General features: G+C 37.5%; 1 protein-coding gene across 1 annotated transcript in view; it reads left to right on the top strand.

The window, feature by feature from the left end:
- The first annotated feature begins 60 nt into the window (after positions 1 to 60).
- The window catches only part of WDPCP (WD repeat containing planar cell polarity effector), a 353,246-nt gene continuing 339,559 nt past the window's right edge, over positions 61 to 13,747 (top strand). The window contains exons 1-2 of the mRNA XM_034657274.1: positions 61 to 189; positions 486 to 596. Coding sequence (XP_034513165.1) covers positions 61 to 189; positions 486 to 596 — 240 coding nt within the window. The remainder of the gene's footprint in view (positions 190 to 485; positions 597 to 13,747) is intronic.

Below are 13,747 nucleotides of genomic sequence, written 5' to 3'. Positions count from 1 at the left end.
CGCTCTTCGCCGATTGCAAAGTAGTCCCTGAGGGCGGGCCGCTGTGATTGGAGGACAGCGATGAGCGGACGATTCGTGCTTAGGAGAAGGACCCGTCTGTTGGCGCCCAGTAATTGGTGGGAGGGGAGGCATGTGGAACTCGAAGGAGGAGATATAGACCCTTTAGCTACGTTACCGGCTCGTGCGCAAGTGAGACTCCTCTTACTCTGAGGGTAAACGTGGGAGGTAAAGAGACCTTCCGCTGCGTAAAATCGGCTCGACCCGGAAACAGAGTCTTTTTAAAAACTATTCACACTCTGGAGGGGCGGGCGAAATTGACGTGTCGCGAAGACTGGAAGGCTTCGCGAGTTGCTAAGCGACGAGGCGGGAGAGCGCGCGCATGCACGGGCCGCTGGGGTGTACCTGAGGGATTTGTGGCTGTCGCAGCTCCGAGACAGAAGAGACCGAGCGAGCGCGCCGCGGCCTGCCGGGTCATCCTTCCCTAGTTGCCAGGGGACCCTCCGCTCTGGGTAGTGTGCGGTGACGAGCTGAGCAGCTTGCGGGGACGCCCCTCTGAAGCGGCCAGGAGCCGCGCGTCTTCCCCACTCCAGAGGCAGGTAAGCCCCGGCCCGAGGGCAAGGGGTTTTCGGTTAACCTTAGGGTCCGTAGTGCGGTGGTGCGCGGTCCCGCGTTGCTTTTATCTACCCAGGGGCTGACCTTCTGGGCGGGTGCCCGCAGGCTCGCCGGTCCCTACTCAGCGCTGTTAGGGCAATAGCATTCTGGTAGGTGTAGTGCCCTGAAGTTCTAGCCCCCTCCCTTCTGTAAGATGCGGCTCTTTCAAAGTTAAATAAAAAATAGCGCTTGCCTTGGGGGAAATGAAATGAGCCCTTCCCTTCCTGGAGCTCGCAGTTCACGGATCTAACTTTTCTTTAAGTACTCCGTGAATGTCGACAGTTTTGCCCATTCGTTTTTGGAAATTAGCTGCTGTATAAACCATCTTGACCTTCAAATTAGCCAAACCTTCAATTCTAAGTAAAGTGTGGCAACTGTGTGGGAGACACTGGTTGTTTCAGGCAGAATCTCACCTGGTAAGACAACTTAAGAGGTTTTCATATAAAATTAATGCTGCCCAAGAGAGTTGTAGTGCTCCTCGAAACCTTGTTTGATGTGCATATTGGAAGGAAGATGTGGTGTTCTGGAATAGCATATCCATAAAGAAAATGAGTGCATTATCTATATTAGATAACATTGCTGTAACCTCTAGTTTTTCTCTATCACTGGTAATTGAACCCCAAGTGGTACCTTTCAGTTTTACTCTCTTCAATTTGGAGGGTTTGCTATTGTGGGAAAGAATATAACACCTTTCCAATTTGTTTTATCAATAGTATTTATCATAACTGAATGATTCTGTCTTCCTTGGATCGCTTTATTCACTTGTTATTCATATACTTTCCTGGTTTTCCTCTTATGTCGCTGGTTGCCCCTTTTCAATGTTCCTTGCGCGTTGTTTTTTACTTTTGAAGACAAATAGATGTTTTTGCCAGGCAGCAAAGGTAGGAGGTAGAACCACATTTGCAGTGTTGTAGTAGGGTTTGGGTTGGCAGTAAGACAATTTGCAACCTTAGATGCTTTAAGTACCTGATTTTTTTTTTTTAAGGTGCTAGAACTGTATTACTCAAGACTGTAGCTATGAATCATGTCGCTATTAAATTTAAATTAATTAAAATTAAATAACAATAAAAATTCAGTTCCTCGGTCTCACCTATATTTCAGGTGTTCGATAACCACCTGGGACAGAATATCAAACATTTTCATTATCACAGAAAGTTCTTTTGCACAGCTGCTAGATCTTAGTGGAAGCGAGGCATCACCCAGAGCAGGCATAGCTGTAACATATCTTTGTGGGGGTGTTTCTTTTGCCCCTGGGTATACAATGGGGTGCATAGCTATTTGTGATACTGACTTCACAGGAAGAGTACTGTCAGAGGCAAGAAAGAAACCCAATTCTAGTCTTGACCATTGCTTTTGTATTTTGGAAGAACTTACTTTAACAGTCTTGGTGTGTCTGTTTGAATGAATGTTTCCAAACATTTCATTGTCCTGGATCTTGAGCCAGACTTTGTATCAGCGAGCCCAGAAAGGTTTGAGAAAGCAGAAGTCATTGCCTGGGTGATACCACAAAACACCTCTCTGCTGCTCTCTACTTTTTGGAATACCTGTGTTCCTGCCACATTCTAAATAGATGGAAGAGCATGTAACACATACAGAAGCTTGAAATAGAACGGTAGGTTCGGGCCTTACCAATAATGGGGATTAGGAGGGAAAGGAGCCTAGTTGGGGTATCTGTACACTCTAAGTATAACAAGAAGTCCGTGTTCTTATGTGCTTCTAATGAATTGTCTTATGTTTTGTTTGGATATATTTGTTTTCTTTATCTTTTTTAGGAGTTTTTCCTATTAAATATCTAGCTGGTTTTATAATTTTCAATATTTTCAGTTTGTATGAAACAAACATGCTTTTTGTAAATAAAATTTCACTACATTTGTCATTTCTAAGGAAGGGGAAAAAAGAGAAATGTAACTGGACCTTGGCCTAAGGGTGCTTTAAATGTGTGGGTGGGTGGAGAAAATATTGGGTATTCATTTTATTATTCAACTGTACTAACCACCCAGTTTAACAAAGAATATTACCAGTCTCTTCTCAGAGATCTTATGTTGACACACATGCAGATATACTCACTCTTGTGTGTATAGATGCATTTTGTAATTATAAAAAAAGTCACGTGTTGTTAAATAATAAAAAAATCAACTAATGCTTTTTCTTATCCCCACTAACTAGATAGTATGGAAATTTGTTTTATCTTACTGCTGATGGCTTTAAATATAAAAAAATACTGGTGTATAAGCACAGACATATCTATATTTTTACATAAATATGTCCAAAAACATATAATTATGCCCATGTTTGAAGAAATTAAGATCCAAAAAGACTGCGGTGGATCAATTTATGGCTCATAAGAGGTGAGGAAGAGTGGGAAGAGCTAGACCTTGGATAGTATATAGAATATATGGGCAGAGCAGGGACAGGAGAGTAGGCCAAAAATAAAGCAATTGAATGTGAAGAATTAATACTGAAGTGAGAGGGAGGAAAAAAAATCTCACCAAGCACATTCGTGTTTTATATCATATACATTAGCCACCCTACTTGCTATTGCTAAAACATGTCCTTTGGTTTTCTGCCTCCATATTTTATATGTACTTTTTTCTTAACTGGAGTCGTATCCTCTGTTTCTGCCTGTTAAAAATCCATTCCACCAGGCTCTTCATAAATGCTTTGGCCATTATGAAGCCTTTTTAAAAAAAGTATTACAGAAAATTTAAAACATAAACAAATGAGATAGTGGTATAATTTTCTCAGTCCATCATCCAGCTTTAACAGTTATTAATAGTTTGCCAGTCTTTTTAAATATGCCTTCTTGCTTCTCCCCTCCCCCAACATTTTCAAACATACAGAAAAGATGTACAGTGAATAACCCTTTATAGTAGTCTGAGTTTAGTCAGGAGACAGATCTCTACTGGTTATTTGAAAATTTAATATGATGAAATGTTACCTAGAACAAGGAGTGGTGGTTTTCTAAAAGGCATAAAAGAGCTCTGGGTCTAAGGGTCCCAGAAGTAGCAGATGTTAAAGAACCGCTAATATTTCTAGGATGAGGAAGGAGGAGAGGGCCCTTTTCCCCAGAGCTTGTATGCAGACCTGTTCAGAAAAGATCTGTGTACTATTGCTATATGGTCTAGAAAAGTGCCCACTGTCAGTGGGGAGGCTGGAGCCACGGCCACAGCTGGAACTTGTGTCCTCAGCAAGGCTCTTGGGCTCTCATGCTGAATAATAATAATGATGATGATGATGGAGGCCTGAATTCAGAGGGGAAGTATCTCTTTGCTGCTGTTACATTATAGGGTCACTCCATTGCCCTTTCTTTCTTTCTTTTTTTTTTTTTTTAAATTATTTATTTATTTATTTATTTAACAGAGGCAGCCAGAGAGAGAGGGAACACAAGCAGGTGGAGTAGGAGAGGAAGAAGCAGGCTCCCAGGGGAGGTGCCTGATGCAGGGCTCGATCCCATAACGCCAGGATCACACCCTGAGCCGGAGGCAGATGCTTAACGACTGAGCCACCCAGGCGCCCCTCCATTGCCCTTTCTAAAACTGACAAAGGAAAAAATGTTTCTAGTGTCACAAAGCAGGATAAAGAAAAGTAGATGTGGAGTGGAGGGATGGTAAATTGATAACTGGCACACCCCTATACCCACCACCTAATTTCTACAGTTGTTAAGCGTTTTGTTATATTTACTTTATCATGTATCTATACATCTCTCTATCCACATGAAGCCTTTTTTGATACCTCAGTGATGATCACTCTTTGTTTTAAAATTTTGAGTTTCGGGCCCCTGGGTGGCACAGCGGTTAAGCATCTGCCTTCGGCTCAGGGCGTGATCCCGGCGTTATGGGATGGAGCCCCACATCAGGCTCCTCTGCTATGAGCCTGCTTCTTCCTCTCCCACTCCCCCTGCTTGTGTTCCCTCTCTCGCTGGCTGTCTCTATCTCTGTCAAATAAATAAAATCTTTAAAAAATTTTTTTTGAGTTTTAAAATTATCTGCATAATTAATCTGGTGGGGAAAAAATCACTAATAGTAGTTCCCTCTAGGTGGAAGTTGGGGTAGAAATTGTGAATAGGCAAGAAGGAACTTTTTAGGTGACAGTAATGTTCTATATTTTGATAGGGGTTTGGATTACAGAGGTGTAAGCATTTGTAAAATCTGCAATTGAGACACTTAAGTTTGTACTTTTCGTATTTGTAAATTTCCTCTAAAAAACTAAAAATTATTAAGCTCCAGCTAATGATAAGTATGCTGAAGTATTTAGGTGTGAAACATACTTATGCCTGCAACTTTCTTTGAAATGCATTAAGGGTGCCTGGCTGCCTCAGTGGGTGGACCATGTGACTCTTGATCTTGAGGTTGTGAGTTCGAGCCCCATGTTGGGTGTAGAGGTTACTTAAAAATAAAATCTTAAAAAAAAAAAAGATAGATTGATGGTTGTATAGAGGGATGAATAGCTATGTCCACAAGAAAATTAAAATACAGATAAAACAAATACAGTTACAGGAAATGCTGTAGCAAAATGTTATAGAATTTAGGTGATATTCACTGTGCAAGGCTCTCAACTTTTCTGTATCAGTTATCAGACTGATAATTTCTTTGAGTTCAGAGACTGCATCTTATACATCTAGGTATGCCTCATAGAACACGACATGTTGTCTTCCTCACAACAGGTACAAGAGAAATATCTTTAAAATTGTTGTGGAAGCTGGAAGACTAATAATCGTGGCTTAATGAAACTAATCAGTTTCAAACTTCTCTAGCTAAGCAGAAATTTTGTAAGTGCAAATTATATTGGAAAATGATTAGAAGAACTTGTGAAATACTGAGCATATTTGAAATTTCACAGATGTAATTTGATGTTTTAATAAAAATTTATATATTATCAATTTTTGGTAAATAGCTTATTTATTTGAGTCCCAAATCATTTAGCTAAATTATCAGGCTTAACTTATAGATAGAATTAAGAACAGTTTTGATTATAAAATATGTAAGTTGGAAAATTATTTTTTATTTCAATATGATGTATTTAGTATCTAGTATGCTTGGTTTGCCTGGGGAATATAGTTGTCTCCATTATACTGAGAACTGTAGTTGGAGGCCCAGAAAATGGGCATATGTTACTCTTACCTGTTTCATAATCTTGCCGCAGGCTGAAGGATTTATGTTACAAAATGCTTATTTTAAGATAGAAAGTTGCAAACTGTTCCCAAAAGATGGGGTTGACTGGGTAAGGATGTCTCTCCATAACATTGTTTCTAAATCTAAGTCCCCTGTTCCCTTTTTACATTTTAGTGTCTTAGTTCCCAAGTCTGGTTTTGTAATATCCTCTTATATATGGCTAAATTTAATTTTAAAGTATAGTGGCACATAGGAATTCAGTTATTTGTAGATCAGTTTAATATATAGCCCTGAAAATGAATCAAGTTTTCATGATTTACAGCTGGGATTTGTCAGGTGATGTCTTCTTGGTCTAATTCATATAAAAAGGACTCAATATTAAGGGAGGTGTTACTTTCCTAGACCTTCATAAATTTAATCATATTGGTTTACATTTTACAAAAAACATAGATAGCGAATATGTATAATATTACATACGTATAATCCTGAGGTAGAGTGAATATTATTCTCATTTTATAGTTCAAGAAACTCAATTTCAAAAGTTGTGATTTGTTCAAGTCCTTCTAGCCATGTCTAGAAAACTGAGATCTTCTTACATTAAGAAAACAAACTACATATCCCCTTGTATGTTTAAAAATGAACGTTTAAAACGTATCGTGTTTATACAGTTGTAATTTCCGACGTATTATGAGTATTACATTTTTACATTGGATCATTCTTTTGGAAACATGCAGTGGAATCTGAATATCCTTCTACCCTCATCCACTTAAAAAATAGGTAAATATCTCTTCTTTGACAGTCAAAAGTTGAGGTTTCTATACATCACTAATCTCAAACTTCCAATACACTTCACTGACATAATTTTATCTTACTTTAATGTATTTTAATGCTAAAAAGTATTTTTATGATCATACTGTCAGTTTTTATCACAAAATATGAATGTAAATTGAAACTAAGTTTTGTTTTTTTGTCATTTGTGGCTGTAAGTATAATAAACCTTTTATCGTTCAGTTCTTAATAGCATACAATTTATCAAAACAAATGTTACAAATTTAGATACTTATTAAAAATTAAAAGTAAAAATCTAGTGGAGTGTATCTCAATGGATGGGACTTTTCCTCCCTGATTAATTTATATACATGTGGATGAATATTACTTGTGGTTAGAATGGGACTGGATTCTGTTTCAAATTTATTCCTGTTTTCCAGAGTTATAGATGTAAATGCTTAGAAACCTATTCACATAAATAAGAAAATGGGAATTATCTGAACTACTTCCATGTTATTTGCAAAGCAAATTCACATGGTGGTCTGTTATCAGAAATTGTTTTCAATGATGTAACTCATTTAGGCCATTTCTTTAATTTGGCTGAAAACAAAAAATTGAAAACCACCTGACTTCCAAAAGGATTTATTACCTATTAGTCATTGAAAGCTTTACTAAAATTTGCCTAAAACTATACAGTCCCTCTTTGATTTAGTTACCTTGATTAATTCAACGTGCTCTCAAAGTGTTGGGAAAAATTGGAATAAAATTGGACCTAACTCCAAACAGTATTTTTAATTAAATGCTTTCTTCTTACCATATGCTTTAAATATGTTTAAATCTGTCAGAGCCTTGAGGTGGTTTATTTGCTTGTTGAATTTTCAATTTTGGATAAAATAATGCCATGTAACTTAATTGGTGAAGTCCAGTCAAGTAGGATTGACTCATTTAAAAAAATATATGACTTCATTTTAAATTAATGTGTTAATACCCATTTTGCAGAATACTATAAAAACCACTGAGAAATAAATTATGGAATGCATTTGAAAGAGATTGTTAAACCAATAAAGTCAAGGTTAGAATGATGCAGAGATAGGGGCGCCTGGGTAGCGCAGTCGTTAAGCGTCTGCCTTCGGCTCAGGGCGTGATCCCAGCGTTCGGGGATCGAGTCCCACATCGGGCTCCTCCGCGGGAGCCTGCTTCTTCCTCTCCCACTCCCCTGCTGTGTACCCTCTCTCTCTGGCTGTCTCTCTGTCACATAAATAAATAAAATCTTTAAAAAGAAAAGAATGATGCAGAGATAAAATATTGTTTAAAATGACTTATTAAAATCACAATAATGCTATTTCTCATTGCTTAGTTTATAATAAGTGATATAAAGTGGACCTAAAATGATAAATGATTTATGAAGTGAGGAATATGATAAAAGGTATGGTATTCCTTTAGTAAATGGGTATCAAAGGTTTGGAGCTGCAGAGTACTTAAGAATCATGTATACAAATTAGACGTAAATACAGAAGTTTTGTTAAACTTCTTACATCTCAACCAATCACTTCACAATCAGACTTTTCCAATATATTTAATGTAGAGAGAAAGTGAATTACTAAAAACGAGTTGGTCTGGCAACTAGCATATAATTTTACATTTTGGTAATAGAAACTAGAAAATAACATTTTCTAAGATCAAGATTGACTGTAATTGGAATAAATATTTCATTATGTAATTTGCTTAAAAAATGTGGTTTGCATTAAGTTCCTACCAAAGATTGGCATAGAGTGCCAGGATGGCTCTTGGCATGGCGCATAGCATGCTTCCTCTGGCTCTCCCACTTTCCTCATTCTCTCTGGGAGCAAAACAGATCTCCTTTTCTCTTATAGAGTAGATGTGCACTATTCTCCAAACCTAGCTTCTAAGTTTATCGAAAATTTCTCCCATGATCCTACTACGTGAATTCTACTAACTGCTAAGAGGAAAAGGTTTTCGCCTGTTATCATTCTTAAAATATCATGATTTCTGTCCTTGGTTTATAGAGAATTTTCGAAGGCAGAGTTTTCAAAACCAGAAATCTCACTGCAGTCCTCCAGCGGAGTAGGACATCTCCATACTCCAAGTAGGCCATAGACGTATACACCTCCCCCCCAATTTCCAGTCCAAATACACACAAAGTCAGCTCTATGGTAGTTCATGGGCCCTGTTCTCTTTACAGTTTGTTCCTCTCTAAGTCAGATTAAGGAACACGTTAGCACTGATTAGTTTATAAATTACCTTTCACAGGTAATGTAATATGTTGCAAGAGAGGATTTTTGTTCTGGTGGGTGTATTACCACATTTCCAATTATACTAATAATAAGGTTGTCTTTTCTACTTTCTTGAAGAACCATCTCTGGTAATAATATAAAGTAGTATAATATGTCATTGCAATTTCCTTGTGAATTTGAATCTTCAGGTGGTTTCTGAATTCCTCGTTAGCATTCATTTTTGTTAAGGCAACAGCCAATAGAGCATTAATCTGTTATGTTAGATTTGGAGATGTTTTTAACGTTTTTTTTTTTTTCCCAGCTCAGCATTATTTAGGTAATGTTTAATTCAAATGACAGAAAATATTTGAAATACCATTCTAACATCCAAAAGACCTATTGAAGGAGCATTAAGTTTCCTATCCCTAAAATTGAGTGTTGGCTCTTGATACTCTGGGTATTTTGGAGCTTACAGGATTTTATACTTACACAGTATGAAATTATTTAACCTTATTAATTTCATTTATAGCGTATATAAAGTTGGTATGATTCAGGTTAAAAATCATTCATTTTAATGCTTTCTTTAATGAACTACAATTAAAGTTCTTTTTATAACAATTTTGTTATAATCTGATTCCATTTCATTGAAACCAGCAAAGTAATATTTAGGGAGTAATCTTAAGATACCTTTGCTTAAGGTTGGTTTAAGTATCTGTATGTTTAGAAATACGTGTTTTACATACCATCTGTGTAATTAATAAAGAGCCATGGTAGAGAATAGTGTAATTAAGAACAGGATCTTTTATTTTTATCTTCTAATTTTTATTACTTTTCTATTTTTTAAAGATTTTATTTCTTTGAGAGAACGAGAGTGTACAAGGTGGGGGAGGAGCAGAGGGAGAAGCAGGCTCCCCACTGAACAGATCCCAGGACCCTCGGATCATGACCAAGCCTAAGGCAGACGCTTAACCAACTGAGCCTCCCAGGCACCCCAAAAACAGAATCTTTTAAAAAGCAAGATTAAGGGGCGCCTGGGTGGCACAGCGGTTAAGCATCTGCCTTTGGCTCAGGGCTTAATCCCGGCGTTATGGGATCAAGCCCCACATCAGGCTCCTGTGCTATGAGCCTGCTTCTTCCTCTCCCACTCCCCCTGCTTGTGTTCTCTCTCGCTGGCTGTCTCTATCTCTGTCAAGTAAATAAATAAAATCTTTAAAAAAAAAAAAAAGTAAGATTAAGACTTGTGAAATAAATCAGAGACCAAATTATTATAACTTTTTTTTTTTTTTACTATGGTAAAATACATGTAAGATTTACCATCTTAGATATTTTTAAGTATACAGTTCAGTGGTATTAAATATCTTCATAATTTTTGGAAGCCATCATCATCATCCATCCCCATAACACTTTTCATCTTGTAAAGCTGAAATTCTATACCTATTAAACAGTAACTCTCCATTTCCCCCTCCCCCCCGGCCCATGGTAACCCCTATTACAATTTCTGTCTTCGTGATTTTGACTACTCCAAGTACCCCCACGTAAGTGGAATCACATAGCTTTTTGACTTTTTGTTACTGGTTTATTTCACTAAGCTAATGTCCTCGAGGTTCATCCATGTTGTAGCATGTTGCAGAATTTTCATCTTTTTAAAGGTGGGCTAATATACCACTCATTGTATGTGTATGCCACATTGTGCTTATCCATTCATTAGTTGATGGCCACATGAGTTGCTTCCATGTTTTAGCTATTGTGAATAGTGTTACCATGAACATGGGTGTACAAATACCTTTTTGAGACCCTGCTTTCAATTCTTTTAGGTAAATACTCAGAAGTGGAATTGCTGGATCGTATGGTAATTGTTTTTTAATTTTTCAAGAAATCACCGTTTTGCTTTCCATTTACAGCTGTTCCATTTTATATTCCTACCAACATTGAGTGAGGGTTCTGATTTCTTCACATCCTTGCCAGTGTATATTTTCTGTTTTTTTGATAGTAGCCATCTTAGTGGGTATGAGATTATACTTTATTGTAGTTGTGATTTGCATTTCCCTAACGAGTAGATATTTGAGCATCTTTTCATGTGCTTATTGACCATTCATATATTTTCTTTGGAGAAATGTCTAGTAAAGACTTTGCCCATTTTTGAATTGGATTTTTTTTAAGATCTTATCTTTTTAAGTAATCTTAATACCCAGCGTGGGCCTCAAACTCACAACCCCAAGACGAAGAGTTACATGTTCTACCAGCTTAGCCAGCCAGGTACCCTGTTTGTTTTTGGTTTTGTTGAGCTTTAGAATTTATAGATTCTAGATGGTAATCTCTTACCAGGTATATGATTTGCAAATATTTTCACACATTTTGTGCATTGCCATTTACTCTGTGGATAGTGTCTCTTTTTCTCTTAGTAGTTTTTTTCTTATAACCTTTTTCAGGTAAGTGTGGATATTCATCTTTAATACAAAATTAAAATTACACCAGTGGTAGTTTCTCAAAGGTTATTTGCAGAATGGAACCTGAAACAATATCATTGAATATTTCCTATTCAATTACATAAAAAATCTGTAGTCATTTCTTGCACATTAAATGGCTCTTGTACCAATGCATGACTTTTTAGGTAGTTCATTGTTTCACTAGGGATAGTGAGTGTCTTTTGATGCATAAGATTTTAACATTTTCATGTAGTCCCATTTGTGGTTTTTTTTTTTTTTTTTTTGTTACTTGGACCTGGTTTCATATCTAAGAAATCATCACCAAATCTAATGTCATGAAGTTTTGTCCTATATATTCTTTCAAGAATTTTATTGTCAGGGTACCTGGGTGGCTGGCTCAGTCAGTTAAATGTCTGCCTTCAGCTCAGGTCATGATCCCAGGTTCCTGGGATTGAGTCCCATATCAGGCTCCCTGCTCAGTGGGGAGTCTGTTCCTCCCTCTCTCCCTGCCCCTCCCCTGGCTTATGCTCTCTCTCACTCATTCTCTCAAGTACAAAAATAAAATATTAAAAAAAAGAATTTTATTGTTGTACATCTTACACTTAGGGCCTTGATCTGTTTTGAGTAATTTTTTTTTTTTTAAAGATTTTATTTATTTATTTGACAGAGATAGAGACAGCCAGCGAGAGAGGGAACACAAGCAGGGGGAGTGGGAGAGGAAGAAGCAGGCTCATAGAGGAGGAGCCTGATGTGGGGCTCGATCCCATACCGATGGGATCACGCCCTGAGCCGAAGGCAGACGCTTAACCGCTGTGCCACCCAGGCGCCCCTGTTTTGAGTAATTTTTATATGTGATGTTAGGTAAGGGTCCAGCTTCATTTATTTGCCTGTGCCTATCCAGTTTTGCCAGCATCATTTGTTGAAAAGACTCCTTTTCCCATTGAATGGTCTTAGCACCCCTGTCAAAAGTCGTTTGACCATATATGTCAGGGTTTATTTCTGGGCTTTCTGTTCTATTCCATTGGTCTATATATCTGTCTTTATGATAATACCACACTGTTTTAATTACTGTAGCTTTGTGGTAAGTAAGAAGTGTGAGGCTTCCAGTTTTGTGTGCTCTCTCTCTCCAATCATTTTGGCTCTTTGGAGTCCCTAGAGATTGCATATGAATTTTCAGGTGAGTTTTGCTGTTTTGGCACAGTATGCCATTGGGATTGCATTGAACCTGAGCTTGCTTTGGAATGTATTGACATTTTAACTAAATTAAAGTCTTCCAGTCTGTGAACATGGGATGTGTTCCCATTTATTTATGTTGTCTTTAATTTCTTTCAGCAGTGTTTCATAGTTTTCATTGAATAAGTCTTTCACCTCCTTGGTTAAGTTAATTCCTAAGTATTTTATTGTTTTTGATGCTGTTGTAAATGGAATTGATTTTATAATTTTCTTTTCAGATTGTTCATTTTTCATGTATACAAATGCAACTGATGTTTGTTGACTTTGGTTTTTTTTTTAATATTAAAAGTACACTTGATTTATTTTATTTTTTTGATTTTTTATTATGTTAGTCACGATACAGTATATCCTTAGTTTTTCTTGTAATGTTCATTGATTCATTATTTGCATATAACACCCAGTGCACCATGCAATATGTGCCCTCCTTAACACCCATCACCGGACTATCCCAACCCCTACCCGTCCCCCCCCGAAGCCCTCAGTTTGTTTCCCAGAGTCCATAGTCTCTCATGGTTCATTCCCCTTTCTGTTTTACCCCTCCTTCATTCTTCCCTTCCTTCTCCTACCGATCTTCCTATTTCTTATGTTACATAAATGAGTGAAACCATATGATAATTGTCTTTGTCAGCTTGACTTATTTCACTTAGCATAATCTCCTCCAGTCCCGTCCATGTTGCTGCAAATGGTGGGTAATTGTTCTTTCTGATGACGGACTAATATGCCATTGTATATATGGACCACATCTTCTTAATCCAGTCATCTCTTGAAGGGCATCTCAGCTCCTTCCACAATTTAGCTATTGTGGACAATGCTGCTATGAACATTGGGGTGCATATATCCCTTCACTTCACTATGTCTTTATCTTTGGGTTAAATACCCAGTAGTGCAATTGCTGGATCATAGGGTAGTTCGATTTTTAACTTTTTAAAGGACCTCCACACTGTTTTCCAGAGTGGCTGTACCAACTTGCATTCCCACAAACAGTGTAGGACGGATCCCCTTTCTCCACATCCTCTCCAACATTTGTTGTTTCCTGCCTTGTCAATTTTTGCCATTCTAACTGGTGTAAGGTGATATCTCAGTGTGGTTTTGATTTGAATTTCCCTGATGGCTAACGATTTTGAACATTTTTTCATGTGTCTGTTAGCCATTTGTCTTCATTAGAAAAGTGTCTTTTCATATTTTCTGCCCGATTTGATTGTTTCCAGTGTATTGAGTTTGAGAAGGTCTTTGTAGATCTTGGATACTAGTCATTTATCTGTAGTGTCATTTGCAAATATCTTCTCCCATTCCGTGGTCTGCCTCTTAGTTTTTTTGACTGTTT

Source organism: Ailuropoda melanoleuca, chromosome 4, assembly GCF_002007445.2.
Source record: "Ailuropoda melanoleuca isolate Jingjing chromosome 4, ASM200744v2, whole genome shotgun sequence".
NCBI lineage: Eukaryota > Metazoa > Chordata > Mammalia > Carnivora > Ursidae > Ailuropoda > Ailuropoda melanoleuca.
This window is presented reverse-complemented; position numbering and strand designations above follow the sequence as displayed.